The sequence below is a fragment of the Erithacus rubecula genome (genome assembly GCF_903797595.1).
Source record: "Erithacus rubecula genome assembly, chromosome: 28".
In the NCBI taxonomy this organism is placed as follows: Eukaryota; Metazoa; Chordata; class Aves; order Passeriformes; family Muscicapidae; genus Erithacus; species Erithacus rubecula.
Genome location: NC_136680.1, coordinates 2,361,663 through 2,389,634, shown reverse-complemented (window position 1 = coordinate 2,389,634; position 27,972 = coordinate 2,361,663). Strand labels below are relative to the sequence as shown.

General features: G+C 46.5%; 1 protein-coding gene across 3 annotated transcripts; it reads left to right on the top strand.

Annotated features, from left to right (window-relative positions):
• Window positions 1-71: 71 nt before the first annotated feature.
• Window positions 72-27,495, top strand: PTBP1 (polypyrimidine tract binding protein 1). Of its 3 annotated transcripts, XM_079328331.1 has the most exons (15): window positions 254-381; window positions 4,126-4,156; window positions 13,608-13,686; window positions 14,179-14,351; window positions 15,282-15,428; window positions 16,312-16,482; window positions 17,199-17,309; window positions 17,565-17,739; window positions 18,927-19,001; window positions 20,255-20,400; window positions 22,936-22,969; window positions 23,493-23,585; window positions 23,877-24,093; window positions 24,329-24,406; window positions 24,695-27,495. In XM_079328331.1, the coding sequence occupies exons 1-15, from the start codon at window positions 374-376 to the stop codon at window positions 24,825-24,827; spliced, it is 1,671 nt and encodes a 556-aa protein (XP_079184457.1). In that variant the 5' UTR covers window positions 254-373; the 3' UTR covers window positions 24,828-27,495. The 3 variants fall into 3 exon arrangements, 2 of the variants coding, with proteins under 2 accessions (XP_079184456.1, XP_079184457.1); XM_079328330.1 differs by lacking the exon at window positions 4,126-4,156 and having other exon boundaries at window positions 72-381; XR_013776944.1 differs by lacking the exons at window positions 4,126-4,156; window positions 22,936-22,969; window positions 24,329-24,406; window positions 24,695-27,495 and having other exon boundaries at window positions 72-381; window positions 23,877-24,014.
• Window positions 27,496-27,972: the final 477 nt, after the last annotated feature.

Here is a 27,972-nt window from a genome sequence, read left to right as displayed (position 1 = left end):
ATTGCCATGCCCTGCCCCCATTCAAGATGGCGGCTCCGGGTGTCATCCCGGCCTCCTTCCCGCTCTGAAGATGGCTCCTCCCCGCCGCCTCCCTCCGCCTACCGAATGGCGCCGCGCACTGGCGGTTCGCCCCGCCCCTCGCCCCGCGCGCGGCCAATCGGCTTCGCGCGGGGAGCCAGGGCGCCAACCCCGAAAGGCGGGAGGTCCCCGCCCCTTCGTCAGCGTGACAGCTCCGCCGGCCAATGGAGCGCCGGCGCGGGCGAGGCGGGCCGGGCGGCGCCGCCATTTTGTGAGTCTATAACACGGAGCGGTCTCGCTCGTCCCGCTATTGCGGCGCCTCCACTCCGCTCCCGACGGGTCGTCTGCGTGTGCAATGGACGGGTGAGTCCCGCCCGGCGCCGCGCTGGGGCCGCGAGCGGCGCTGCTGGGCCCCTCCCGTGGTGCGGCGGCGCCCGGGTCGAGGACCCGCGCCGGAGGCTGGGGCGATACCTGAGGGGGGCCCACGGGTGCGGCCGGGGCGGGCGGCCGGGGTCTCGTGTGGGGGCCGCCCCCCCCTTCCACGTACCCCTCCCCACGGGCGGCGGGGGAAGCGGGGGCGGGCCCGGTGCGCTGCCTCGTGCGAACCGGCCCCGCGTGCGCTCCCACCTCACCGCGGGTCCCCACCGCGGAGAGCTCGGGGGTCCCACCCGGAGGGACTCCGGGGGGTCCCGGCCGTGCGGAGCCCTGGGGCTGCCCGCCCGCGGGGGGCTCACGGGGCCGCGTCGGGGCCAGGCGGGGAGCGGCGGTCCGGGAGCGCCGCGGGGGCGGGTGGGGGGCTCGGGCGCGGCTCGGCGGGGGCGGAGCGGGCGGGGCGGGCGCACCTGGCGGGGCGGCGGGCGGTGATTCACGGCCGCGCTCCCTCCCATTGTCTGGCGCTTCCGCGAGTGGGGGCGGGGGGGGCTCTCGCTGGGTTCCTTTTGTGACCGGTTTTCGCTCGCCCAAGTTTCGCAGGCGGGAGGAGGGCGGGCAGGGCTCCATCGCCGCCTCACCTGAGCGCCGCAGGTACAGCCGCGGGCCTGGCCCCGCTCCCGTTGTCCCGCGCAACTCCGGGAAAGAAAACTTCCCTCCACGCGCTGGGACTCGGGGAGTTTCCAGAGCGCAACTTTTATCTTGGGCAGCGTCGATTCCTCTTTAACCACCGCCCGGCGGGGCCTCTCTGCGGCAAAGTTCGCTCTAAAGCGGGTGTTTTTATCAGGCGATCTCTCTCGAAAACGAGCTCTCCGTGCTTCTTTTCTCCTGTCTGGCGTGGGTTTTTTTTTTTTTTTTTTTTAGTGATGTGGTTTTTTGTATCTTCTCGCGCGCAGTAGTTAAAATATTTCTAAAGGCCTCCGAGTAAGAAGTTTGTTTTCTCAGTGCCATAAGTACGGGAAGCCCAAATTAGTGCCTTCTCGCTTTCTGCCTCAGAACACTGGTCTGGGCGTAGTCACATGTCTGGGCTTTTTTACACGCTGAAAAGGTGGCGTCTCAGTGTTGTTTTCATCTTAAAACTCATAAAATTTCTGTATCTTGCAATTCTTGCAGTCCAGGATCGCTCTGCTGCTTTTAACCAGTTGCTCATCGTGTTGAATGATATTATTAAAAAAAAAAAAAAAGACAAACCCAACAAATTCTCAGCACATGAGATCACACATTCTAGTGGCAAAAATCGGTTTGTTATCAGCTGTAGTTCAGGGAAATCGGATGTTCTGTGCATGTTGGAGTAGTTGCTGTTTGAATGTACAAGTTGTAGTGTAACACATGAGACTCAGTTACCCCCCATATTTTGGAGATCCCAGTGCAGGATTTGTTTTCCCCGTGAAAGTGTCTCCTGCTGAAACTCCCAAAGCTGCTTCGGAAAATGGTTTTAGGTTTAGATTCTTGCCGAGTTGGCAGCGAGTGGCCCCTGGCTCAAGGCTACTCCCATCTCCTTCTCCATAAAATGATCCTGAGCTGTGCCCGAATGATCCCCTTTGAATAAGTTGCTTTGTTAAAACATGTGAGGAGTCCGTATGAGCAATCCTGCTTTGGAAAATGACCTGGAGGTTTTACTGGTGCTGCTTAATTTTTCCTCTTATTGCATAGGAATTATCCCATTTTTCTGTGGGAAAAATAATTTTTATGAAGGGCTTTATTGCCTCTTCTTTTGGAACTGGGAAAAGTTTTAATCCCCTGGTGAAGGCTGATGTGCAGGACAGGAGAAGGAAGCTTGGGCTAATTTGCTGAGGTGGTGTGTGAACTGGGAATACGTTGCACGTTTCTTGAATAAAAATTGTGAAATACTGTTGAAGCTTGTTTCCTGTGAAATGTGTTATCAGCTGGGCTACAACAATATCCCAACAATCGATAGTTCTTGGCAAATAAAACGACTCTTCCTGTTGGATACTTCTAAATGCCATCCCCTGCTAAGGCACTTTATGTAAAACATTTCCTGTGTGAGAGGCCCACAGGAGGAACAGGAAGTGGGAGAAACTGCTCTGGGGTAAGTTGGAGAGTTTGGGAAATGTGGGGCATTCCCCGTTCTTATTGTGCTTTGTTGGCAGTAGGTTTTTTTTATTTTTTTTTAAAGTTCTGGAATTGCCTGGATTAGTGTTTATGTGTTAGCTGTGGAATGTGCGCTGTGTTTAGGGATGCTTCTTCCTTGAAGTGCTCCGTGCAGATGGGTTTCATTAGTGTGTTAGTGACCCCGGAGTGCAGGCAGCCCATCTGCCCGGCGGGGCCGTGTCAGACACGGGCTCCTTCTCCCAGCACTTCCCTGGAAAATCCACAACTCTGGCGTGGCTTCTGCAGCAGCCGTTGGGCCGGGCTGCGGCTCCAGCTGCAGAGTGCTGGGTTATGATGACACGGCAGCTTGGGAGGAAGAGGAAGTGTGAGGAGCTGAGCTGGCTGGGGCTGCGGCTCGTTTGTGGAGCTGGGGACACCAAACAGGACTTTGGTGCAACTTAGGAATTGTTGCAGGAGGGGAGGCAAGCAAGAACTAATAAATGTTGGTTTTTTTGCATTTAATCACCATGTAGAGTTGTTCTTGAGTACTTGAGGTTTCTTCTTGCTGGCTCAAGCAGGATTGCCCTACCCGCTGTGTGTCCCCCTGCTCTGTGGAGCTGCTGCAGGTCAGCTGGCCACTGCTGCATCCTGTGCTCTGGAATTACAGGCAGCTCTTTGAGAGGAGTTGAACCAGGCAGGGCTGTGTCCATGGCAGTCCAAAGGGGTTGTTACTGCTCTCTGTTTTGTATTGCTGCTTTACAGGGGATTGGAATTTAATACAAAACACAATCACCAGTGCAAGGGTATAACTGAATTCTTGGGCTGTCTGGAGCACTCCCATGAAGCAGTAACATGGAGGTGCTCTAAGGCTCTGGAAGATCACCTGGGTCCAGCATGTCAGGCTATGGCTGAGCTGTTCTGGCTGCATTGGTGGACATTGCTGTAAGGAGGTGTGTGTTGTGGTGTAGACAGTTCAGTGCTGACAGGATCTGGTGTGGGTCACTTAAAGTACAACTGGTGCTATTTTTCATCTTAGTAAATCAGAAAGTCTTCACTTTAGGAGGTTTAAGTGTCTAAGGTAGAGTTTTAAAGCTGGTTTTTTGTAGAATTGATAGAGGAATATGATGTAGTGTGTATCCCAAGCTGGGATTGCTTGGACCTCTGGGCACTCTGCTGCTGTGAGCCCTGGCTGCTGCTCTGCTGGGACACAGCTGTGCTCTGTCCCTGGGACCTGCTGGAGCCTGGCAGGGGCTCTGTGGGTGTTGGGGACAGGAACCTCAGAAGGGGATGTTGGTGACAGAGCTGACTCGTGATGCTTTTCCTCTGTGTGGTCAGAGTTGAGGTCACATCACTGGGCTCAGGGAGGTTCACCCCCACCCCGTGCCCTTGCAGAAAGAGCAGGTGCTGCCATAGGGAGTGGGAGAGCTGCAGATTTCTGGCACTGCTGGGTCTTGGGTCTCCACCATCACCATCTAATAATTTTTCTTTGTATAAACTGTCCTTGGCTCACCTGCAAAGACAACTGTGCACTTTGACTTGCTTTTTTTCTTACTACTGTAAACTATGCTGGATTTTTGTGGCAAACCTATCTAACTTTTTTAATCCTTTTCTTTCTTTTTTCTACAGCATTGTCCAAGATATAACAGTTGGTACAAAGGTAGGCACTTCTCACTTTTTCTCTCTTTTTACACTGCTCAGCATCTGACCTAGTTTTAGCATCACCAAATGTAGATCTTCAGCTGTAAAGGGTTATTTCTGGTACCATGTAAATTGGCTTTCACCAGAAGGTAATTCAGTTTCATGTGCATTTAAAACTTATAATATGGCTCAGCATTTAGCTCTTGTCATTTAGGCATTGATGATCAACTTTATTGCATTTAGAAACAGCCCTTTTCCCTGCTAAAATGTCAAGCTTGTTACTTGTGTGTTAGTGCTTCTCCATGAAGAAACAGGTTCTTTTTCTTTGGAGAACTCCATTTCCTTTGTGTGAATTCCTGCTGAGTTATATGTAACCAAAAAAAAAAAAAAAAAAATCCTTGTGCCACAAAAGGGAGGGTTTAGCAGCTGATTTTTATCTCCTGTGAGTACAGTAAATATGACCTTTGCCCTCAGGTTTGGAAAGGGCAGCCTTAGCCCTAAACTCAAAGTGCTGACAGGAGGCTCCTTATCAGCCACGGGTGGCAACAGGCATCACGTTCACGGGATTGGTGCTGTGAAAACACCAAACTGAGATCTGCAGGACAGGGTGGGCTGAAGGGTTAGGGTTTGATTTGGTCAATGTTGTAACTCTGGGGTCAGGACTGCAGTGAACTCAACCCTGAGTGTGTGTTGGCCACTGGTGATGTGGCTGAGTGGCACATGGGAGGCAGTTACCAAGAGCCATAAGTGGCCACTTGGAAGGGCCAGGGCAGTGATGCTGTGGGATGGGAGTGATGCAGAGCAGAGCTGGTGCACTGGGAGCACCAGCAGCCCTGCAGAGTGGAGCAGGAGCATCACAGAAAGTGTGCTTGGCTAGCAGAGCTTTGTGTTGGAAGTACAGGATGAGCTGTGTAATGCACAGACAGCCTGGCAGTGTTTTAGGGGTCTGAAGGGGCTCTAACAGCTGTGGGGGAAAGGTCACTCCTGTGTTTCCTCCTGTGGGAATCTCAAATTTGAATTAATAATAGTGTCTGGTTTGGGTAGAAATGCTGCCTGCTGCAAGGAGCTCAGTTTGCCATTGGATGCACAGAGGAGAGGCTTGAGCCTGGACAATAAGGTTGGTTAATAGTTCATAGCCATTATCAGAGGTGGACAGAGGCATCCCTAGAGCAGTTTGATTTAGCATCTGCTGGTTAATGTAGGTTAAGCTCCCCTGGTTTTTAACAATGTGTAATTTGTAACTTTTAAAAGTGATTCTACATAAGTAAACTTAACCAAGAAGCTTCTGAAAGTGTAGTTACAGATCTCAGTGAAGCTTGGAGTTTTGGGATGTGGTATTGCCAGACTCATTGCCCCCATGTGGGGGGATTCCAGACCCTGCTTCCAGTCAGATGAGGTCTGGCAGTAATCCCCTCTGAGTGCCTTCACCTCTGGCATGGGACAGCATCATACCCATGGCTGTGCTAGTTGGACAGCATGTAGGGAGTGGGAGACTAAATTGTGCATGGAACATGAGGTTTCTTGTCAAGTCAGACAAGGCAGTTTTAAAGAAAGTTGAATCTAAATTTAAAGAGTGGCAGAAGCAAGCAGGAAAGCTGAATCATCTTGCTAAAGGTAAGCTTTCAACTGATTTTTTGCTGTAGCCATGTTATCTGATTGTGTTCAAGTCATTGAATATGCAGGTGTAGCTTTTGTAATAGAATTCCCTTCAGTAGTGCTTGGGTGAAACGTGTCATGGATTTCTGTAGATAAAAGGGAGTCTGTGCATATCTGAGAGCAAAGTGAAGCTTCTCCTGTGCTCCCCTCCTCTGCCTGGGTCAGCCATCTCAGACAGCTCCTGGCATCCAGCACAGACTGAGGTGTCCATTCTGTCACCTGTGCTTGTAAGATTTTTAATCTGAGGTGTAGATTTACTTATTCCTGATGTGTGTGTGCACAGAAGGTAGAATTTGTTAGGCTGTTGGAAGATGGCAGTCCCCAAAATCTGTCAGCTCTTGCAATGCTCAGTGACCTTGTTCATGATCTGATGCTGTGTCTGGAATGTCCCAAAGCTGGCTCAGACAAGTAGGAAAAGTGCCTGTGACTCAAACCACTGCTGAGCAACGTGTCATAGCAAACTCCAGTGGCCTCTTGGTGTCTTTGTGCTGTGAGTGCTGAGCTTAACTTGGAAATTGAGGACTTAATGAATGTCAGGTTTTTTTTCAGTTTGCTAATATTACTGCTTTGAAAGGCAAGCTGTTGGCTTATTTCTTTTTCACATCCTTAATTTACATATCAAGAGTATTTATACCCACTTATTAATTTTTTTGAGGCTTTAATTAAATTTAGTTTCTTAAACTTAAGAAGCCCCCAGGTGTTCTAGTGGCTTACTCTTCTGATTACTGTACTGCCCAATGGTCTTGTTTTTAATCAAGTGTAATTGTAGTAGCCATCCCAGGCTCCTCAGTTTAAGGTGTGTGAATTTGTTTAGGAAGCTCATTGCTGTTCTGGTGTGAAGGTTTCTGATGCACAGACTTCTGGAATGTCCTGCAGATCAGAAACACATGATCTAAGACTTATTTCTTCCCATAATTTCACTGCTGTCTGAAAAGGAAGAGAGTATGGCCCTAAGATGGAGGCACTGTTTGAGCTCTGAGCTGCTCTTTGACCCTGCAGTTGCCTCTTGCAAGTAGTCTTATCAATGTCTCACTCTGTCTCCTTGCCCTTTGTTTAATTTCCCTGCATATCACTGTTCCTTCACACTCTGAGCAGGATTAGAGAGAGGATGAACTGTGACACGTCGCTGTTCTTTAAGTGAAATTGCATTTTGGTGGTTGGAAAAGTCTCAGAGTAGTTTAGGTGCTGAATAATCCCATAGTTTCTTGGCTAAGTCAAGCTCTGCTTGAAAGATTTCCCTTCCAGAAACCAAAAGTGCAGTTGTGTGGCATTTGAGAAGTTAATTTTTAAAACAGGCTTTGCTGGAGTGTGATACAGGCTGACTGCATAGAAGTGATTTGTGGTGAAGCCAGGATCTTTGCCATGGGAACAGTAATTATGGCTTCAGGCAGTGGGCCAAGAATGTTGTGAGGAAATTCCAGTCCCCTCCTATGGCTTTAGTTAGAGGCTGCAACAAGCTGGCTCTTGTGGCCTCCCCAACAGGCCTGAGCACACATGGGAAGCACATGTTGGTGGCAGGGGACAGGGATGGCAGTGGCTGTTGGGCAGCATCAGGTCACCTGGATGTGCCAAACAGCTCCATCTCACCTGAGAGTGCTGCATGCTGCTTGAAGCACCTGGGTCTTGAAGTCATAGATCTGTGAAAATGGTTTTAGAAAAGACTGGATTTCAGTCTGCTGCTTTGACCTCAATCTGTGATGATTTTTAAAAAAGGAGGAGAATATTTAATACATGTGAACTTACTCAACTGCAGGTTTTTAAGTGGTAAGGATGGACTCTGCTCTCTGACATCTGCTTCAGGTACTATCAGGCTGGAAAACACAGGTGTGCTGGTGCCACATTTGTTGTCCAGCAAGAAGAGGAAGTGTTGTTTAATTACACATTCCCTGTGACTCTGGTACAGGCTTCCTGTAAGAACATATTGAATGCTGTGTTCAGCTGAGCAGTGTTTGAGCCATCCCATTTGTGGTGCTGCCTCTGCACAGCCACAGTTCAGCTGCAGTTCTGCTGCCTGCAGATTTGCTGCTAAAACCCGTGTGTTCCACTGGACCCCTGACAGGTGGGGCAGAAATGTCCTTCCATGAGTTCTGTGTTCCTGGAGTGACTCATCCAGTGCTATTTCTCCCTGATAGGATTTCTCTTGAGCTTTGCCAAGGCCTCTCTGCTCCATGGTAATGATTTGAAAACTCAAGGTTGACAGAGTAGTTAAGTTTCAGCTTGGGAGGGTGGATCGTAAAGCCTGGGTGTGTGCTGCCCTACCGAGCCAGCATGACTGCATTGCTGCAGCACTTGGAGTTTAGGAATTTTGGGCTATTTAAACTGGCCACACCTTCTATTTGCTCAAAGGGCAGGTTTGTTTCAAAGGGTGTCTCCATAGTAGCAAAGACTGAGAAAGAAAGTTGGGGGGGTGATGGATGATTGGGTTGAGGATCTGGCTTTGCTGAGCTCTATTACAGCTCATTGCCAAAGCACACAGTGTGAGCAGGTGCAGCACTAGAGGGGCTGGTGGCTTTTAGGAACTCCAGGGCCTGTCTGCAGCCTCTAGAAACAGTGCTGGCACTTGCAGCAGTAGTGTGGGAGGAAACTGCCATGCTCTGACCATCTCATCTGGCTTCAAAGGGGCCAGGGGTGTGTGTGTGCCCAGTGTGCCAGTGGGAGTCCCATTGGGGAGCTGCTGGGTAGGGATATCAGCCTCAATCTTGTCCTAACAAGAGGGTGCCTGGAACAGTTTTAAAAGCCTGAAGTGGCAGGTGACTGGTGTTGGCTGAGCAGAGGGTGGGTTGAAAATAAGTGTCCCCTGTGCCTGCCAGATAGGCTGATGCCTCTGCCACAGATCCAGTGTGTCCATGGAATTTGTTGACTGCTGGGTTGGACTTAATTTGATTAATGGTATATGTGTTCCTTTGTTTGAATTGGTACATCAGCCATGAGCAATTTGATGAACTAAATTGATCCCAAGTGCTTTGATTCTGATAAAATGATAAATTCTCTGTCCAGTGCACGAGAGACAGCAAAGTGGGAGCAGTGTCACACTGGAATCTTGAAGTTGCTTTGTGTTGGCCTTAACTTCCCAGCTTCCTGGAGACTGTTGGGGATGCAGGTGTCTATGTGTCCTTCAGAAGTATTTCACAAAAAAAGTTGACTCATGGTTTGTGACTCAAATTAGAATGTCTTTCACACTACTTTAAATGACTAAAGAGTGCTGGAGGCAGGAGAGGGGAATTGAGGGGAAATATAAGTGAGCTGTGCTGGACATGAGTCTTTGGTAGAAGGGGAGGAAAACTGGCATCTTTCCTAGTAGTTTAAATTTAGTTTCATTCTTGAATCTCGAATCTCTCAGCAAAAAATGTTGGAATGTAACATGAGTGTGATGATGTCATCACACTGGATTTCTCTTAATAGTTTCTTCACAGAGATTGGAGCTGTGAATTGAAGGATCAGAGCATTCCTGCATCCCTCTGGGACTGACCTTGGACAGCCCCTGATGAGCCACTTGCTCCTCCTGTGCTCAGAGGCATTTTTTTGCCTCTTTGATCAGAGCAGAGGGTTTTTGTGAGCTCAGTGGTCTGAGTCCTTTTTTTTTTTTTTTTAATATTACAGTGGTCTTTTATTTGTTTCACAATAATTTTCCAAATGTAGGGAAAGTAAATAGCAACGATGCCCATGTGCTTCTTGCAGGACAGATTTCCTTTGGTTTCTTTTCAGAGGGGTTTTCCAGGTGCTGCTGTTCCCTTCTTTGCTTTCTGTAAGTGCCTGTTAGCTGGTGGCCTGCTTGCCTCCAAAATCCACATTTTCCCTCTCAAAGTACTGCTGTCTAAAGTCTGTCAGAGCAGTGTAAGGTGCTCCACATCCAGAGACAGTCCTGCTCTTCTTTAGGGTTTCCTCAGCTTTTTGTACATCTTGAGTTTGACCAGCTTGTGGCTTCTGGCCTTCTGGGTCATTGTCCCTTTCCTTCCCATGTGCTCCTTTTTGCCTTTGCTTTAGTTGTGCTTTTTGCCTGAAAGTTGATTAATATCACGTGTTTGACTTGAAATGAATATTTTTATGGTGGTTTGGTTCGTGTTTGTTTCTAGGCTTTTGCACAGGCAGGATGCAGTTGACTTACTGTAATCCATTTAAAGTAAGTGCTGGATCTTAAGTAGATAAAGGATTATATAGGGCAGCTGGGAATTTCTGTAGCACTTCTAGGTGTGCTGATAGAAGCTGAGACAATCTCTGGCCTCATTCCAAAGTATTGTAAGCCAGGTAAAATCCTGGCAGTGAGGCAGTATGTAATGCATTTGAATGAGCTGTTGCTTTTTAAGTTGTGAAAACTTGCACAGACTAAAAATTCTTGGCTCTACTTGTTAAAATTTTAAAGCAAGGCAAGGCTTAGATTTTGGGGTGTGGTCAAAACTACAACTGGGGGAGATACAAAATGTTAAGCTGTACCTTGCAGCAACCTGCCTCTCCCTGAATCTGAAAAGATAATGAGAGAATTGTTGGCAGCAGAGCTGCCTGGAGCACGGTGTGTGATTAAATTAGTGCAGCTTGGGCAAGGGGCCTTCTGTAGCCAGGAGCATCAGGCCAGAGGAGGCTGCTGGCATGGAAACCCATCCCAGTGGGGTTTCCCTGGTGCCAGTGTGCTGCTGACTGGGGATTTAGGTGGTGGAAACAGCCCTACCCTGCTCTAGGTAAGATCTGGCTGTGTAACTCCAGAAGTGGTGGTTGTTTACAGTCATCAGGAAGAGGAGATTTGTTAGTTGAAATGAGGAATTTGATGTGCTGCGAGTGCACTGTGGCTTCTGTTAATCTCGTCGTAAAAATACCAGCTGTGAAAGAATGGCTGAGCAGAAATGTCAGTGTAATTAATGTCTGTGTGAACAGGGATGGGAGCTGGGGGTTGGAGAATTATGTCTTGAAGTGCAGCTGGGCCTCCCTGAACTACTCAGAGTGTGCAGCAAGGGAGAGAAGCAGTGATGTGGGTGGATATGGGTGAGCATTGAGCACCCCAACAGCTCTTGGCTGGGTTTGTTCATTTTAAACCTAAATTAAATTATATAAAACTTCAGAATCAGTCATTTTTCTACTGTCTTTCCCAGTATAATTCAAAATACCCAGTGGGTGTGTTGTTGGTGAGAAACTGTTCTAAACCTGTTCAACCAACCAGGCTCGCTTTGGTTCCTCTGCCTCTACTGAATTGGTACCTGGTATGAAACATTTGAATTTATACCATGGTTTTAAAGGCACTCTTTAGTGTTTCTAATGTGTACAGAAAGAAAAGACATAAAAGAGTCTGGAAGGAGACTGGTGATCCCTGCAGTGTAAGGGTAGAGAGCTGATGGAGGCTGCTGAATGCTCATTACAGTGGGCATGATCATAGAGAACTGGTTTTCAGTTTGCCTCGAGTTTGGTCATTCCAAAAAAGCAACTGTTTCCTGTGGTTATCTGATATCAGCTCTAACAAGAACGAAGGAAGAGCAGATGAAAAGTCATGGTTCATGCAGCCTCCTTGTGCTGGGGGCTGGGCTGTGCAGCACGGGCATGGCAGCACAGTGTGACCACTGAGGAGCCTTGGGGTCTGCTCCTCTCTCTTCAGCAGCCACTCCTGCACTGGGTGATGTGGGGAATGACTTCAGTGTGACTGCTGCCTGTACTGTCTGTAAACTTCCTTGTGTAGAGAAAAGACTTTGGAATAACTGCCCTTTTCCACCCATGGCAGTCTTCCCTCCTCGTTTGCATGTACTTCCAGCTGGGAAGCTTACAAATTGACTGCTGCTGCTTTTGATGTTGAACAATCATCCCCCCTCTGCCTCCCGGCTCTGGTCACAGTGGGCAGCACAGGCTGTCTCCAAGATAAGAGGGGAGTGGATTGGAAATTGCTCTCCTTAAAGAGACATGGACATGTGGAGCCTGGCTGTAGTGACATCCCTGTTGTCCCTGCCTGTGAGAAAGTTCTTAAATATGCAAGAAAATGTTTATTTTAAAACAAGCCATTAGGAAAGCTGAATTATTTCCATAATGGTATAAATGCTTGTTTTTCCAGTTTATAGTTTCCTAGTGTCTCCTCCATGAGAGCCAAATATGTGGCTCATTCTCCCAGCAATTCCATGATGGATTGCAGGAGCTGCCCACTATGTTTGCTCAGACACACCAAATTGTACTGGAAGAGCTGGAGTTCAAGATGTGCAGAACTTTCCAACTCAATATTTAAGATGTTTTAAAACATTCAAGTCCCGTTAAGGCCTGATGCAATGGCTTTCATGATGCCAGAAACACCTGATTATGTGGGTAGGGCAGTGCTTTGGTGAGTGGTTCTTGTCAGTAGCTGCCAGGTGTATCCCAGGCACAGAAAACCACACCTGGAGTGGCAGCAGCAGTGTAGGCACAAAAGTGTCCTTACAACAGGCCAGAGGATTTTTTTCTAGCCTTGGAATTATGCCTTAATTTGAGTCATCAAAGGATGGGATCACAGTCTAATAGCCTCCCAGCCCAGCTTGCCTCTTGCTGCACTCAGGAATCGAAGTGCTAATTAGAACAGCTGTTAAAAGGCCCATTCCTAATGACTGCACCATGTGAGGAGGAGGAGGAGGAGGAGGAGGTCAGAGCCTTGGTGGGAGCTGGTCAGTGCTTGCAGGTGACCAGCAGCAGCTCATGAACCACAGTTTGGAACCTGGCCTAATTCTCATCTTCAGGACATCAAAGTCCTTGAAGCCTCTTTGAAGAGCTGGCAGTGAGTAGTCAAACAAGAAATTCAAGATTTGAGGGGGAAAGAAAAAAAGCCGAACCGTGTGTCTGTAGCTGGGTGTTCTGGGGCTCTCAGTGACCTACTTTCCCAGCCTGTCTGCTGGGGGAGTGCACAGAGCTTTTGTTGTTGCACAGCTCCTGTTTCTGCAGGTGCCACCAGATACAGGGTGTGTGGAAGATAAGGGTTTCTGGTGCCATGGTGTGGAGTGGGGTACGTTTCCATTGAGGTGGGTGGGAGCTGCCAAGGCAGGGATGAGCTCTGAGCTTTTTTTCTGTAGATGAAAGCCTTTTAGTGTGGCTCCTCTGTGGAAAAGTAGTGTAAAAAATGATGTGAAAGTGCTCTTGTGTGTTAGATTTGTGGTATCTTGTTTTTTCACAGTTTACAATGGAATTTGAAGTCTTCCATGTAATTTACTTGAAATTAAGCCATGCAGATTGTAAGTTGTGTATGAAAGTATAGATTGTGCTAAGGAGTCATTCATAGGCGTGTTTGCTTTTGTCTTAGTAGTATTTTTTTGTACCTACTACTTGGGTTAGACCAGTCCTGGTCAGTTAAGATGTTTTAGGTGACTTTATAGGGGAATGCTGTATCAGAAAATACCTTCTGCCAGATCAGGGTGCTCCAAGCCCTGTCCAGCCTGGGCACGAGCACTTCCAGGAACGGGGCACAAAATGCACAACTTTGATTCATAACTTCCAAGTCATTCCCAAACAGTTTTGGCAGCTTCAGAATGAAAATTCTGTGGGATGGGAGTAGTCAGAAACCTGTTTTACCACGTATGACAGGAGAAGGTGCCTGTTGGTGCACTGCACTGCGTGTGGTGGCTTCACACAACTCAGCAACACTCCAGCCCTGAGATCCCAAATGCTGAGCTGAAAAGAGATACTAGATAGTGCTGCTCTATTACCAAACTGGATCTGACTGATATTTAATTCATGGAGGTGAGCTTTACTGCCCACTGGCAGTGTGTTTTCACTTACACTTGTGTTCAACTCCTCTCCAGCTTTCTCAGTTGTTCTGCTTTAGGAGTGCCTGGATAGAATTGAGTAAAATGCTGTCCATTTACCTGTCCTCTCTTCTCTTCCAGCGGGCAGCTGAGGAGCTTTTCTCTCCTTGTGTTACTACTAACGGACCCTTTATCATGAGCAGCAACTCTCCTTCTGCAGGTAATATTGCATGGAAACAAGCACAGCAATTCATAAGTACTGCAAGGAGGCCTGGATTTTCCTTCTTAGTCATAATTTAAAAATCTCTTCATTTTTAGTACTTACTAGGTCTTTTGTGGGACGGTGCTGGATAATAAAAATAAACTTCTTCCAACAACATTAGGCCAGGTGGAAAGGAGTAAAGCACCAATCTGGGGTTAGTGGCTCAGACCTGTACTAAAAATATGGGTGGGTAGGTGTGTGCTTTACAACAACTAGGAAATGGCCACTGGAGAATCAATTCCATTGCAGTGGCATTTGATTGTATCACTGCCATCTAATTTGGGGGGAAAAAAAAGAGTAAAACCATGTGTCTTCAGACTCAAGTTAACTTCAACTATGGAATTCCTCTGTAATAGTGGCTGGGGAGCAGAGTCTGTGTGTCAGCAGTGGGAAATGTGTGTTTCTTCTTCCAGAGCCTTCTCAGCAGCAGTTAACTCTTGCTTCTTACAGCTAATGGAAACGACAGCAAAAAGTTCAAAGGTGATAACAGAAGTGCCGGCATCCCATCCCGAGTAATCCACGTCCGCAAGCTCCCCAGTGACGTCACGGAGGCAGAGGTCATTTCTTTGGGCTTACCCTTTGGCAAGGTCACCAATCTTCTGATGTTGAAAGGAAAAAACCAGGTATTGTCTCCATTACTAAAAGCATGGGTTGTGTCAAAGGCTCGATAAGTTTGTCATCAGGAAACCAGCTTTAAGTTGTTTAAACGAGTGATTTGTGTTACAGCTCAATAACTTCTGCATACTCTTATTTTACTTTTCTGTGATTATCCCATGAGCTGTAGAAAATACCATTTTCAGGCTGCAGAAGGAGTTCAGTCCATAATTACAGGTTGTCACTTATAATTAGCGTTAGGCCTGGTTTGGAAATTGCAGGCCAGGGATTATTTGAACAGCAGTGCCATGAGTTGGCCTTTTTCATTCAGGCTTGCTTGACAGCTGAGTTACCATGGTGTAACATGGCATATTGAGGACACCTTTACAGATCTAGTAAATGAGCTGGGTATGGCTGAAATACTCTTGGGTAATGCAGGAGGTGTGCATTAATTTGGTAACTAAAATTGTCTTGCAAATTAAGGAGTAAAAAAGCAAGCCAACTTTAATCATTACTTAAAATAATGTCTTTAATCTTAATTATGAAAAGGTGCCTATGATATATTGCACGGTGTGATTATATGCAATTGCTTACTGCAGTGACTTGCTACAATCCCTTACATTTCTCTTCTGAGGGAGAGAAGCCCCTAAGGGAGTGGAGCACTGAGGGGGTTCCTGCCCTGGAGAGAAGTGAAGAGTCTGGATTGTTGCTCTATTTTTGTGTTCTTGGAGACACTTAAATCTAATTAGGGTGAGACTGAAGCATCACATTAAATCAATCTGAAGAGGGAAGATCCTGATTTGTTCTACTTAGAGTTGGGTTTTTAAAGAGTTCTGTGTACAAAAACACATTTATAAATGCAGTTGTGCAAACCCAGTCCTGTTACAGCTCAGCTGGAGGATCGGGGTGAGCTGGTGCTGTCCTGGTGTGACATGTCCATGTTGGTTTTCCCTTCCCAGGCTTTCATAGAGATGAACACGGAGGAAACAGCCAACACCATGGTGAACTACTACACCACAGTCACTCCAGTGCTCAGGAGCCAGCCCATCTACATCCAGTTCTCCAACCACAAGGAGCTGAAGACAGACAGCTCTCCAAACCAAGCAGTCAGTTTGTTCTCTGCATTGTCATCCCAGGGAGGGGGAACACAGCCAGATCTCTGCTGCTGGCTTGAGATCCATGGGCTTGTGTAACATCTGGTGCTTTAGGATGTTTGTTTCTAACGCTTAAAAGATTTGTATCAAGTGCAGTCCTGATGGGGCAGAGCTCAACTTTGAGGTGGCAGCACCTGAACCCAGCAGGTCTCAAGGCTCTGAGCCCTCAAGGGTCTCTGCACCACATGCTCTGCAGAGGGGAAGAAGTTCCTAGTTTGAGCTCAGCCCCTTTGACAACCTTTTAGGACAGGAGCACTGGAAAGAAGTTGAAGTGTTTTGGCCCTTTGTAAGGGTTGACTGCCAGTGCATCCCCTTTGTTTGCTGTCTTTTTGAGCTGACACCAATCAGGATAAGAGCACCCAGTGTTGTGCAGTTGAGATGCTGCTGTTGGGTGCCTCTCAGAGCTGGAACACAAGTCTTCTATGTGTTAGGGTGCTCTGTAAAACCCCCAGGCACTTCTCACTTCTGGATGTCTTTGGCAAATGTACATCAATCTTTCAGTCTTGTCAACTTGTCTGGAATTCTGGAAATGGATTCAGAAGAGCCCTGATTTTCCCTTTTTCTAAACAATGGGATAATTCTGCTGCATGAGTTTATGCTAAGCAAGGTTTTGTAGCATAGGTACTGCATAGTTGATTTAACTTGTATTTTTGCCTTGCCCTTACTTCTTTTAGTAGTCTTTATTTGCCCTGTCTCAAACATGCCCCGACCCTTGTAGCAGCATGTTCTGCTCACTGCTGAGTCCAGCAGGATGTTTGCAGAGAGGGAACTCAAGAAGAGCTGAGTTTTTTGGAAGCAAAAGTGTGAGTCTAACAGTTTTTTTTTGCTCCTGCAGCGTGCCCAAGCAGCTCTGCAAGCCGTGACCCAGGTGCAGGCCGGGGCTGTGGCGCTGGCCGCCACGGCTGCCGCCGTCGATGCGGGGATGGCAATGGCTGGCCAGAGCCCTGTCCTGAGGATCATTGTGGAGAATCTCTTCTACCCTGTCACTCTAGATGTTCTGCACCAGGTACAACATTTTGCCACAACTGCTTGAAGATTGTCCTGGAGGAAGGGGCAGCAGCAGCTGGTGTGTTGCTGTAGACAACACACAGACAACACAGACTGCAAAGTCTGTGGTTTGTGTTTGTACAATGCAAGTTCTGAACAGAGCTATCTGACTGCTCTAGAGGAGATGCTGCTAGTTTTGGTCCTCCACCCTTCATGATTTTAATTTTCAGAGATTTGAGTCCTGGTCCACTTTATTTGATTGATTACAGTTCTGGTTTTAGCAAAAGTAGCTGCTCCTTGTCCTGTGCCGAGGCCTGGGAAACACATATAGTGTCCAGGAGATATTTAGGCAGTGGCCATTTTGGAAAGTTCCCTCTGTCTGCTGTGATTGCTTAATGTTATCTTCATGTTTAAAATGCAAGCTTGACTGCATTTAAGAATTACTAAAATTTCTGGAAGAGGTCGAGTTTATAAAGGTATTTGTGAATATTCCTGTTTAATAACCCAGAATAAGCAAACTGTGCTTGAGGAGCAGTTCAGTCACTCTGGTGTGTTCTATGCTGATGCCATGATGCCAGTCAAACAATGCCCACATTGTGGTTTAAAACCTTCAGTGCTGCAATTGAAAGCTGACAGGCTGAAGGGATGACTTTTGCTTTTGCTTGTAGTAAGAGATCAATATGAAATTATCTTACTGGAAATGTGATAACAAGATATGCAAATATTATCTTTCAGATCTTTTCCAAATTTGGTGCAGTCTTGAAAATCATCACATTCACAAAGAACCACCAGTTTCAAGCCCTGTTGCAATATGGTGACCCCATGAGTGCTCAGCATGCCAAACTGGTGAGTGCTGCATACCTGAATTACTCTCACTTGAGTTTGCCTTGTTTAATCCAAGCTCAGGGTGGGCTGACACCAGCATTACCCCAAGGACAGAGCATGAGTGGGAGGAAATTGCTCCCATATGTCACTTTGGAGGCTGCCACAGGGGTTGGATGAAACAGAGCTGTCTCCACATCAGATCCCTGCTTATAGGTAGAACCATGGGGTGGCCTTGGTCTGAATGCATGTGGGTGAGGGCTGGTTTTGTTTCCTCAGTCTCTGGATGGACAGAACATCTACAATGCCTGCTGCACGCTGCGCATCGACTTCTCCAAGCTCACCAGTCTCAATGTCAAGTACAACAACGACAAGAGCAGAGACTACACCCGCCCAGACCTGCCCTCTGGGGACAGCCAGCCCACCCTGGACCAGACCATGGCAGCTGCTTTTGGTGAGTGTTCAGGAAGTGGGAACAGGACAAAGCCAATTGATGTGTGTGTGTCATGGTGACCTGCACTTGCACCTCACTTCTTTTCATTCTGCACTGTGCTCTGAGAAGTGCTTGTTAGGCTTGTCTTTGCAAACACCACCTGGGCTCAGCTCTTTCTGAGGGACATTTTTCTGACTGTTTCTGTCTGTGTGCAGACCCTTTGCATATATATAGCAAATCTGGAAGGTAGGTCAAGTTATAATTTAGGCTAAATGCTCTTAAGTGTTATTTCTCTGTTAGATTGTTAAGGTTAAGCTCTAAATTTAGGTAGAAGTCAAGTTAAAATACTGTTAAGTGTAAGTGTTGTTAAGCTTTAGGCCACATTGCTTTTCATTCTTGTTTACACTGGTTTTACATGCACACATACCTAGATAAACTTCATTTCTGTTTGGATTGCCTGGATTTTGTTTGATTTTGTTATTGCCTGCTATCAAATGTTGTGCCCTTAGTTATCCTTTGTAAGTAGAGTGAATCTTGCCAATTATTGTGCTTTTTTGTTTAATATTAAATATGACTTTGCTTATACCCTTGTCAGTGATGTTTTGAGCAATTTTAAGCACAGTTGTTTGGGACTGTGTCATGAGAAGGGAAGGGGATGTCCTGCTGTTGTGTTTGGCCAAAATTTTGGAATAGAGTGTAACTAAGGCTGAACATTTGATTGAGGATCAGATTAGTGCCAAATCCTGTATCAGTCCCAGTGGTCAGTGTCTATGGTGCCACCTGCTGTTTGCCCAGGAATTGTTTTGGTGATCTTTGGAAGTCCATTGTTAGGTGAGAGGCATTTTTTAATTGCTGGTTGTGTTTTAGGGTTTGGCTTCCAACTAAATGCTTCTGTTGAAGGAGAAATCAAGACATTTTAGCTAGGTTTAGGTTAGATATTAGTTCTTTCTTTCACCCAGAGGGTGGCTGGGCACTGAACAGGATTCCCAGGGCAATGGTAACAACACCAAGCCTGACAGAGTTGGAGAAGCATTTGGACAACACTTCAAAGCATGTGGTGGGATTTTTGGGTCTGTCCTGTGTAGGGCTGGGAGCTGAACTTGATAATCCTGTTGATCTCTTTCAACTCAGAATATTACATAGTTGTGCAAAGTTTAGAGTTTTCCTGCTGTTTGGTATCTTTTTTTTAATGTGTGTGTCTTTCCCAGGTGCCCCAGGAATAATCTCTCCTCCATATGCTGGAGCTGGTTTTCCTCCTACTTTTGCCATTCCTCAGGCTACAGGTACTGTATTTAATAAGTTGAAATATTATGTAGGGTTTCTTTTGCTGAAGCATTTCTATATTTTAAAGCAAAGGAGTGATGTTTTTGTTTGAGTTAGCCATGTAAATTCTAAATGCTGGCATTTGGACATGAAAGGGACTGGTGATCCAGGACATCACCTCAGCTAGGAATGCTGTGTGCAGCTGCAGCATCTCTGGGCAATGTCCTGGTGATGGGAGGAAAATACATAAAGCAGGATTGGAGAGAAGGTAAAGGCAGACTTTGAAATAATATGGGGAGATAGCGAGGAGATAAAAGTTCTTGTGCTTTAAATTTCCTCATGTCATTATAGAGGTTGGGACCGCTATTTGACAGCTGTAAATGTGGTCAGAAGCAAGGAATCTGTCAATTTTTTTCTTAAATCATTTGAGAAAGCTGATATTTTATCATGCCACTGATTCCATATGATGGGACAGTTGCACTTTGAAGTTGACAGCTCATGCTATAGGTAACAGATCATTGCTGCTTCCAGAAGTAGCCAGGGTCTGAAAAGTGGAGGTGCTGAACATGCTTTCAGGAGTACCAGCCTAAACAAACCTTGCTGGGGTTTTAAGCATTCCAGCCATGTTGACTGGCTGGGAACATGATGGAATTTCCTTGCATATGACAAAAAAGCACAGAGTGGGCTGTTGCTGTTCTGGTAACATCCAGCCCTGCTGAGGAAACAAGAATTGACTTTAGAATTGACTAGTAGCAGTTGTTTCTTGAGCTCTGGAGCTCTTGCCCTTGAAGGGCTGGTACAGGAGGTGCCAGCTGGTACTGGGAGCTGTGTAGAAATGCCTGTAAATCCAGCTGCAGTGGTTCCCACTCAGGAGAGCAGGGTGATGGTAGCACAGGGTAACCTGGTGGTTGCATGAGTGGTGAGAACATGTTGTGCATGCCCTGGTTGGACCCTCCCCACACCCCCTGTGTGATACCTGCCCTGCACAGCAGAGCTGAGGCTTTGTGCTCATCCGCTGCTTGTGAAACATGCACGAGAGTGCTGAGGCACCTGCTCAGCACCAGGCACTGCAAGAGCAAAATCCTGTTAGAAACCAGAACATTTCCTGCAGCACCAGAAGTGGAGGCTCGTGTTGCCCTTAGGATTACACGGGCACTGTTGGGAATGATGACATGCATGGTTCAGAGGGTGTGTTGTTCTCCCTTCTGGTGCAGCAAATACACTAGAGTACATGCTGTTAATTCTTTACTGGTTAATATTCTTTAATTTCCAGGCCTGACAGTTCCAAGTGTTCCTGGAGCACTAGCTCCTCTGGCTATTCCAGCAGCAGCTGCGGCGGCTGCAGCAGGACGGATTGCCATTCCCGGCCTGTCTGGGACAGGGCACTCCGTGCTGCTGGTTAGCAATCTGATCCCAGAGGTTAGTGCAGTCCTAACTTTACTTTTTTTATTTTTTTTCCTCCTTCCTGTTATTTCTGCTTTCACTTTCTGAACACAGATTGGGCTGAAATTCATTGAAAGTGAAATCCAAAGGAAGCGGCGCCGCTAGAGCAGCCGCTGCCGTGCTCTGGCAGCCCCAGGTGCAGGGCAGAGCAGTACTCTAGTTGAAGGGAAATGGGAAAGTCCATCTCAGATTGAAATTGCTCTTCCTTGGTTCAAAGCCAAGGATGCTTGCCTGCTCTTGTCCCCCAGAGACTACAATGCCTGTCCCTTCCTCCCTCTTCTGTGTGGAGTCTCCCCACCATTCCCATGGAATAGTGTCATTTGGGTCACAGAATAGCCATGTCCATTCCTTTTCCTTGGCATGTTGTAGTTTTTAATACATTAATTCAGAACTACAGAGAGGCTTCATGCTGACCTTTGCTCTTTCTATGTAGTGTCTGGATCCCTGCTAGCTTGACCTTGTACCTGTGCAGTATTTCCTCTGCCATGTGCTTGCACATTTCCCCCTTCCAGGATTCCTGGAAGTTTTTCCTTAGCTAAACTCCTTAACAGCTCACAGTTTACATTTTCAATTCTACTTAACAGAGTGAGTTGAAATATTTGGATTTCTCTAAAACTAAACCAAGTAATATTTGAACAAAAACGCACCATAAGGGAATTGGATGTGGGGGGCTGGATTTTCCTTCAGTCAGCCCCTGGATCTGGTTGGATTGAAAGTGTAGAACCTCTGGTATTCAGCAGAGTGATGAGGCTCTGCTGAGGAGCTGTGACTGGTGGGACTGTGCACACACGTTAATAGCACTTTGCAAAGCTGTGAAACTTACCAGTGATGGCAGAGTCACCACAAAACCTCTTTGGATCAAAGGGGAAGCATGGATGTGATGAATGATCAAAACGTTTATCTCTTTAATAAGATGAACCAATTGGATCACATTTCAGACTGCTCTTACCTGTCATTGCTGTTCTCTCCAGGGCATGAAATAATAGCAGGGACTGTGGAACCATTTTGGGATTTGCTGCTCATGCTGCCTGGAAACTGCTCTGCCATTCCAGGGACTCTCATCTCTGGCTTGTTCACCATAAGTCCTGACAATTGCTGGCATCATTAATTCTGACCAGTGTGATGCTTCCAAGTGTGTGCTCCCAGGAATTTGTTGGGTGCCTGGATGGCAGTACCAGGACAAGGGGCTGTGCTGCACCTCTCTGATTTCTCACAGCTCTGTTTAGGCAGGAGCAACCAGTTATTTCATGCCCTGTGGTTTTGTTGTTTTGGTTTTTTTGGTTTGGTTTTTTTTTTTTTTGAGGAGCTCTTCACTCTCCATCCAGCTTGTCTTTGGGCTAGAGAGACTTTGGGACTTGAACTGAAGCTGTGAACTAACAGACATGAAACTTTTTCCACTGCCTGTATAATCAGTGTTGTAGAAACTTACCTGTGCCACAACCAGTTAGTAAAGAGACAGTATTGCCTGGAGTGACTGCTCTGCCATGGGTTTTTCCTGAGTGGGATTCATGGAAGCTGAAATGACTCCATTTCTTCTTCCACAAGAGTGGGAGCAGTCCACACATCTCAGCTTGTTGTGACCCAGTACTTTGGGTTTCTGCACGGTGAGGTCAGACCACAGAGCAGGAAGGGAGCAATCCTCTACAAACAAGGTACCAGCTACTTTATCTGAGTGCTTCCAGCAGACCTTGGAGTGGGATTTGTGGCAGTACAGCTGCTCATCCACATGATCTCTTTGATTAAAGCAGTGGTTGGTATCCGAGGTGGATGTTCCTTGTTTCTTTCCAGCCAAGTATTATGGCATGGATTGCTTCCTGCAGTTTCTGACCCCCAAGGCAGCAAATGAAGCTGTGACTTGGTCCATAAAGTCATTAATTATAAACAGAAAATATTTTTAGTGGAATTTTAGGGAATGCCATTGCAGTTGAGTTGGTTATTGCAGCCTGTGGAAGTCACTCTGGGGGGATACTGTCTCTTACTCCTTTGTATATCTGAAGTAAAAATGCCTTTTCTTTATCATTGTGTTCCACTAGGTAAAACCTATTAACTGTTTCTGTAAGCAAGTTATTGTATGTAGAATTCTATAAATCTGACTGATGGAACACTACATATTCCTTATGTATTTACTGACCTGTGTTTTTTGCTACTTTTTTCTTTTCTCCCCATCCCTGAATTTTTTTTCTTCCCCCGATCCGGAATTTCTTTGCCAACTGACTGCACGGTACTTCTGCTTCCTGTTGTTGCTTGAAACAAAAAAAAAAAAACAAAAAAAAAAACATTCCCCTTCCAAAAAAAAAAAAAAAAAAAAAAAAAAAACCCTGCTCTTCGGAAACCAACCTGCCCTTCAATATTAACCATCTTGAAAACTTCATCATCCATCAACCAATTTCGCCATTTCCTGCGGGGACTCTGCCCTTCCTCGTTGTGGACGATTTGTGCAACCTCGCTCTCCCCTTCGATTCCTTACCTCTTCCCTGTCCCTCCGCTGCCTTGCTCTGCTGTTCTCTAAAGAGAGTTACACCCCAATGCCTCTTTATTCTTTTCGGTATGTTATTATTCACACTTTTTATTACCTTGTTTTTTTTTTCATTTATTTGAGATTTACTTTTTTTGATACTTCAGAAATGTACAGTTTGCAGTTTTTGCCTTTTTTTAATTTTGTTTCTTTTTTTGAATGCGTAATTTTGGTTTTTATATTGTTTACTTTAGTTTGCTGTTTAATTTAGTTTGCCTTTTGGTTTTGGTTCAGTTCTGCATGGGTTATTGCTTTGCATGTCTTTAGTAAGAGTTTTAAATTGTGAGAGCATGCAAAATTGTCCAGTCTTCTGGCAGTAAGATTATGGCTTTTTGCTGAAACCCAATGTCTTTTCTTTAATGTATTGTTCCATTATTATTCTGCTATATAAGAATTCCCTTAATTAGAGCAGAATATGTAGCCATGGTTGGAATGAGATCAGTTCTGGTTGGGAATGGATGTTTTTGCTGTTGGATTGATTAGCTAATGTTAAGTTGAATTAGAAATTTTGTTTCCCTACCTAAGACTGTTCTTGTTTCCTCCCTCTTTGAAGGAGTCTATGGTGATGTGCAGAGGGTGAAGATTTTATTTAAAAAGAAAGATAATGCCCTGGTCCAGATGGCTGATGGGAATCAGGCCCAGCTTGGTAAGCTTGGCAGGGTCAGACTCTGAGCAGTTAGGGACAAAATGGGTGGTTAAAACTTTATTATTGGCCTTTTCTTCTCTTCCAGCAGAAGACCCACATGTATCCATGCTGTGTGAGGTGTGGCTGTGGGGCAGCTCTGGGGCTGGGGTGGCTCATGGGGGTGAGAGGGAAGCAGGCAAAGAACGCAGAGAGACCCTGCAGGTGTCTATGAGGGCAGTGAAATTCTGGCCTTGAACTCATGTGTGGACAAAACTGAAGTACCCTGCAGTCAGGTGTGTGCTCCCCTTGCAGCCATGAGCCACTTGAATGGGCAGAAGCTCCATGGGAAGCCGATCCGTATCACGCTGTCCAAGCACCAGACAGTGCAGCTGCCCCGGGAGAACCAGGAGGACCATGGCCTGACCAAGGACTTTGGCACTTCTCCTCTACATCGCTTCAAGAAACCAGGCTCCAAAAATTTCCAAAACATCTTTCCCCCTTCTGCCACTCTTCATCTGTCCAATATTCCGTGAGTATCCACAGGGAGAGTTCCTGTTTGGTTGAGTGTTGAAGTGTTTGCAGTCTCGGTGTGAGGGCAGCTCTGTGTTGCTGTCAGGAGAGCTCACCCAGCTCCCTGTTCCATTGTCTTGCCATGCCAAGAAGCTGCTGATAGGGAATTTGGAAAAGTCTCTAATGAAAATTAGTTTTTTGAGATTACCTTGATCTGTCAATATCTGTTTGATTGGGAAAATGTTGTGTTTCAGACCTTCAGTAACTGAAGAAGACCTTAAGTTGTTGTTTTCAAGCAATGGTGGGATAGTCAAAGGATTCAAATTCTTCCAGTAAGTGTTATGTCCTCTCCTTACTCTGGGCTTTTCACATGGGAAGGGTGGAAGTCAAAGTTGAGCAGAATCCTTACTAACAGTGCTTGACTCTGGAATAAAGAATTCCTGAGTAACCTTGGGTTGAGTACTGAGTGAGCTGCATGTGCTTGCCACAGATACTCCTCTAAAGAGTGAGTGTGCTGCAGGTACCTGGGGTTTAATTCTCTGCTGGATGGGAGAATTTGGATCAAGTTGGGGAAGCTCCTGCAATGGAACTGAACATGCCTGAAACTTGTGTCTTGTCAGGAAGGACCGTAAAATGGCTCTGATCCAGATGAGCTCTGTGGAAGAAGCCATTCAGTCCCTCATTGACCTCCACAATCATGACCTGGGGGAGAACCATCACCTGCGTGTTTCCTTTTCCAAGTCCACCATTTAGAGCTTGGGAAGGCCTGACTTAAAATGGACTTGACTTAAAACCTCTGGGGTTCAGCCTTGACCTTAAAAGGCTGGACACCAGGGTTTCAACTTCCATCATTCCAGAAAAAAAAAAAAAGCCACTTTAAAAATGCAGCTGAAGTGACCTTAAAAGACCAGAGATTTTATTTTTTTAAAGAGAAATCAGTTTACCGGTTTTTAAAAAAAAAAAAGAAAATTAATTCCTCTTGCTAACCTTGCGGTGATGGGTAACAATCTTGACTGTTCCAATAAAAATCACAAGTTCAAGTTTACACTATGGAACCTGCTCTGGGAAATTCCCCTCCCCTCCTGCTCCTCCTCCCCTCAAAAAGCAGATCCCAACAAGTTTTATCAGGTTTCACATTGATGCCTTTTTTAATTTCCTTACCCATCCATGCCTTGAAAGACCTAAAACCACTGTGTGAATTCACTGTAGCGCCTTGGAGTCAGGATTGTGGTGACCAGGAGCTCCCAACCCGCCCAGCACAACACTCGGTTGCATTGATCCCACCTTACTGTGCACCTGCTATCCTGTGCCTTAAACCTTCTACTTCTTTAGGGAAAACATCCGAGCTGCAGGGAGGGGATGGGCAGAGCTGAGGGGGGGGAGTGGCTCTGGCTGACGATCAGCTGGGGAAGCTGGCAAAGTGGATAAAGGAAATTTTGGGCTGTGACTCGGGCCAGTCGTTTGTGTCTCGATCTCCACCTGTGCCCTGTGCCACTTCCCAGTCTGCTCGTGGGTCATTGCCACCTGCAAACTCGGGTGGGAGTTACCTGAGAGCCTTTGTGGCTGAGCAAAGCTCTGGGTGGGGGAGTGTTCCCAAGGCCAAATCACATTCCAGTGTCAGGAGCAAGCCCGCAGGCTCTGCCCTCACAGAGCATTGGCGAGGGACAAAAGAGCCACTGTGGGACACTTGTGAGATGAATCAGAGTTTGTTGAAATTGTGTGTGTATATACCTAAATGCTTGGCTAGGATTTGGAGAATCCTTGGATACCCCACAATTAGAAAGGTGCCTGCAAGAGGTACCTTTGTGCCCCTAATTGGAGATTAACGAGGCTGCTGTAGCTCCGCCGTCGTTCTTAGAGCATGTCTTCAGCATTTGAGCTTTTGTTTGAATCCTTGTATTATACTTTGATGCCGTTGCTGTCCTCTGTGCCTAGCAATATTTCCAGTTGACCAAATATTCTAATCTCTTTATATGCAAAAGAAATAGTTTAAGTACCTTTTATAGAATGATAAGATGGTATAAACGTAATCTAAATTTACTCCTTTGTGGTATTACCCGTGTATACTGTACTTTATTTTCTTTGTTTTGTAATTGAAGCTGTAGGGCAGGAGTAGTTTCCAGGCTGAGGTCGTGGCTGAGGATGAGCAGAGCCAAGGGTGTGAGAGAATGAGCACAAACAGCTCGGAAATGGAAGGAAAAGGACCCAGGCTAAAGATTTTTTTTACCTTTTGAACCTATAAGCCCAGATGTTGTTCTAGGAAGGGAATTTATTAAAAGTAGAATGCAGCAGATCAGTTTTTCCCAATGATACAACTCTTTTTTTTTTTTTTTTTTTTTTTTTTTTTTTTTTTTCTGGCTTACAACTCTTTCCCGGGCCATTCTGCCTTCTATTCCGTGTGATCCGATGTTGCCTTACATTTCCCTCTAACCTGCAACCTGTTCGGATGCAAAATAACAAGAATCTTGTACTTTTTTTCAGGGTTTTTCTGCAAATTGTGGACCAAAGTTTGTTTTTTAATTGTCTTAGTGTTGCAAGTTCTGATTTCCTTGCTTGGTGTGGGAGCTCTTGACTTGCCTAGCACTGAGTGTTTGGAAAAGTCTTAACTTTCTGTAGTTCCTCCCTGGACTTTCAAGGATATGAATTATGCTGGAGAAGCATGTGAGGTCTGAGTGAGGGTCCTGCTGGGGCTGTGGTGTGCTGGGTACCCCCGAGGAGGGCAAGACCCCTGGTGACAGCATCACCCCAGCTGCTTTTGGGTACCTCTAAATCTGGGTGAGCTGTGCTGGAGCCAGGGATCTGCCCCTGCAAAGCTCCCCAAGGCCCTGCCAGCATCCTGCAGGAGGGCATAGCTGGGGGGTCTAGTGAAACACCCAGCCCTCCCAGCACAGCAGCACTGGGGTAACTGGTCAGTGCCCCCCATCACCCTCCCCAGTGCTGGGGAGGCTCCCAGGGCCGGGCCCTGGCTGGGACACTCTGGGTGTCCCGTGCACATCAAGGATGGATTTGGGGTAACCAGACCCCCCCAGCACAGCGGGTGCTCCCTTCGGATCCTGTGTTTGCATGTAAAGAATGTGAGTAACTAAGGGTGTACATATTTATAATTTTTTTATACCTGTTGTAAGACATGAGGGGCAGCAAAACCCAGTTTTTTATGGTGACCAGATGTATTGTATATTTTGATAACAACAATTCCAGGTTCAGTATTGTGGAAGGTGGGTGGGGAGGGGAAGTGTACACACCATCAGAATTCCATTGCCTCTTTCAAAGAATGTTTGTAATGCAAAAAGAAATGAAATTAAAACTATTTTATAACAACCTTTGTACCTTTCTGTAGCTCCATTATTTCCTGTTGAGATTGTAGAAGCAGTTGGTGCCCAGTCTGTACTTGTGCTTTCAATAAATTCTTCTGTATCCTTCACTCCTGATCTTCCTCCTCTTTATTGTGCCTGTTTTGCTTCTGATTTTCCCTTCTCATGTAATTCCAGCTGCCTCATTTTATTTAACTTTGACTTTCCACACCCTCTGGGCTGGCAGTGCGTGTCCCTGTCTCCGTGGAGCCATGGGATGGGCTCTGGCCCTCTGGCCCCCGGGTGCCAGGCTGGAACTGATGCCCTGCCTGTGTCACACTCCAGCACTTTGTTACTTCATGTTCCTAAACTTTCCATATGTTCTGGCTAATATCCATGAAAAATAACCCACTTTGAGTCAAACCCTCCTCTCTGTAGTCCTGTGCTGTAGCTGTGGGGCTGGATGTGGCATTGTCCATCCCGTGGGTGGTGTAATCCCCATCTCTCCACGACCTCCCTCAGGAGCAAAGTGCTTCCTTAGGGATTGGTTCTTCCCTGTATGCTCAGCTCTGTTCAAACTCCTGTCCTGGGGGGCGACACAATCCCCA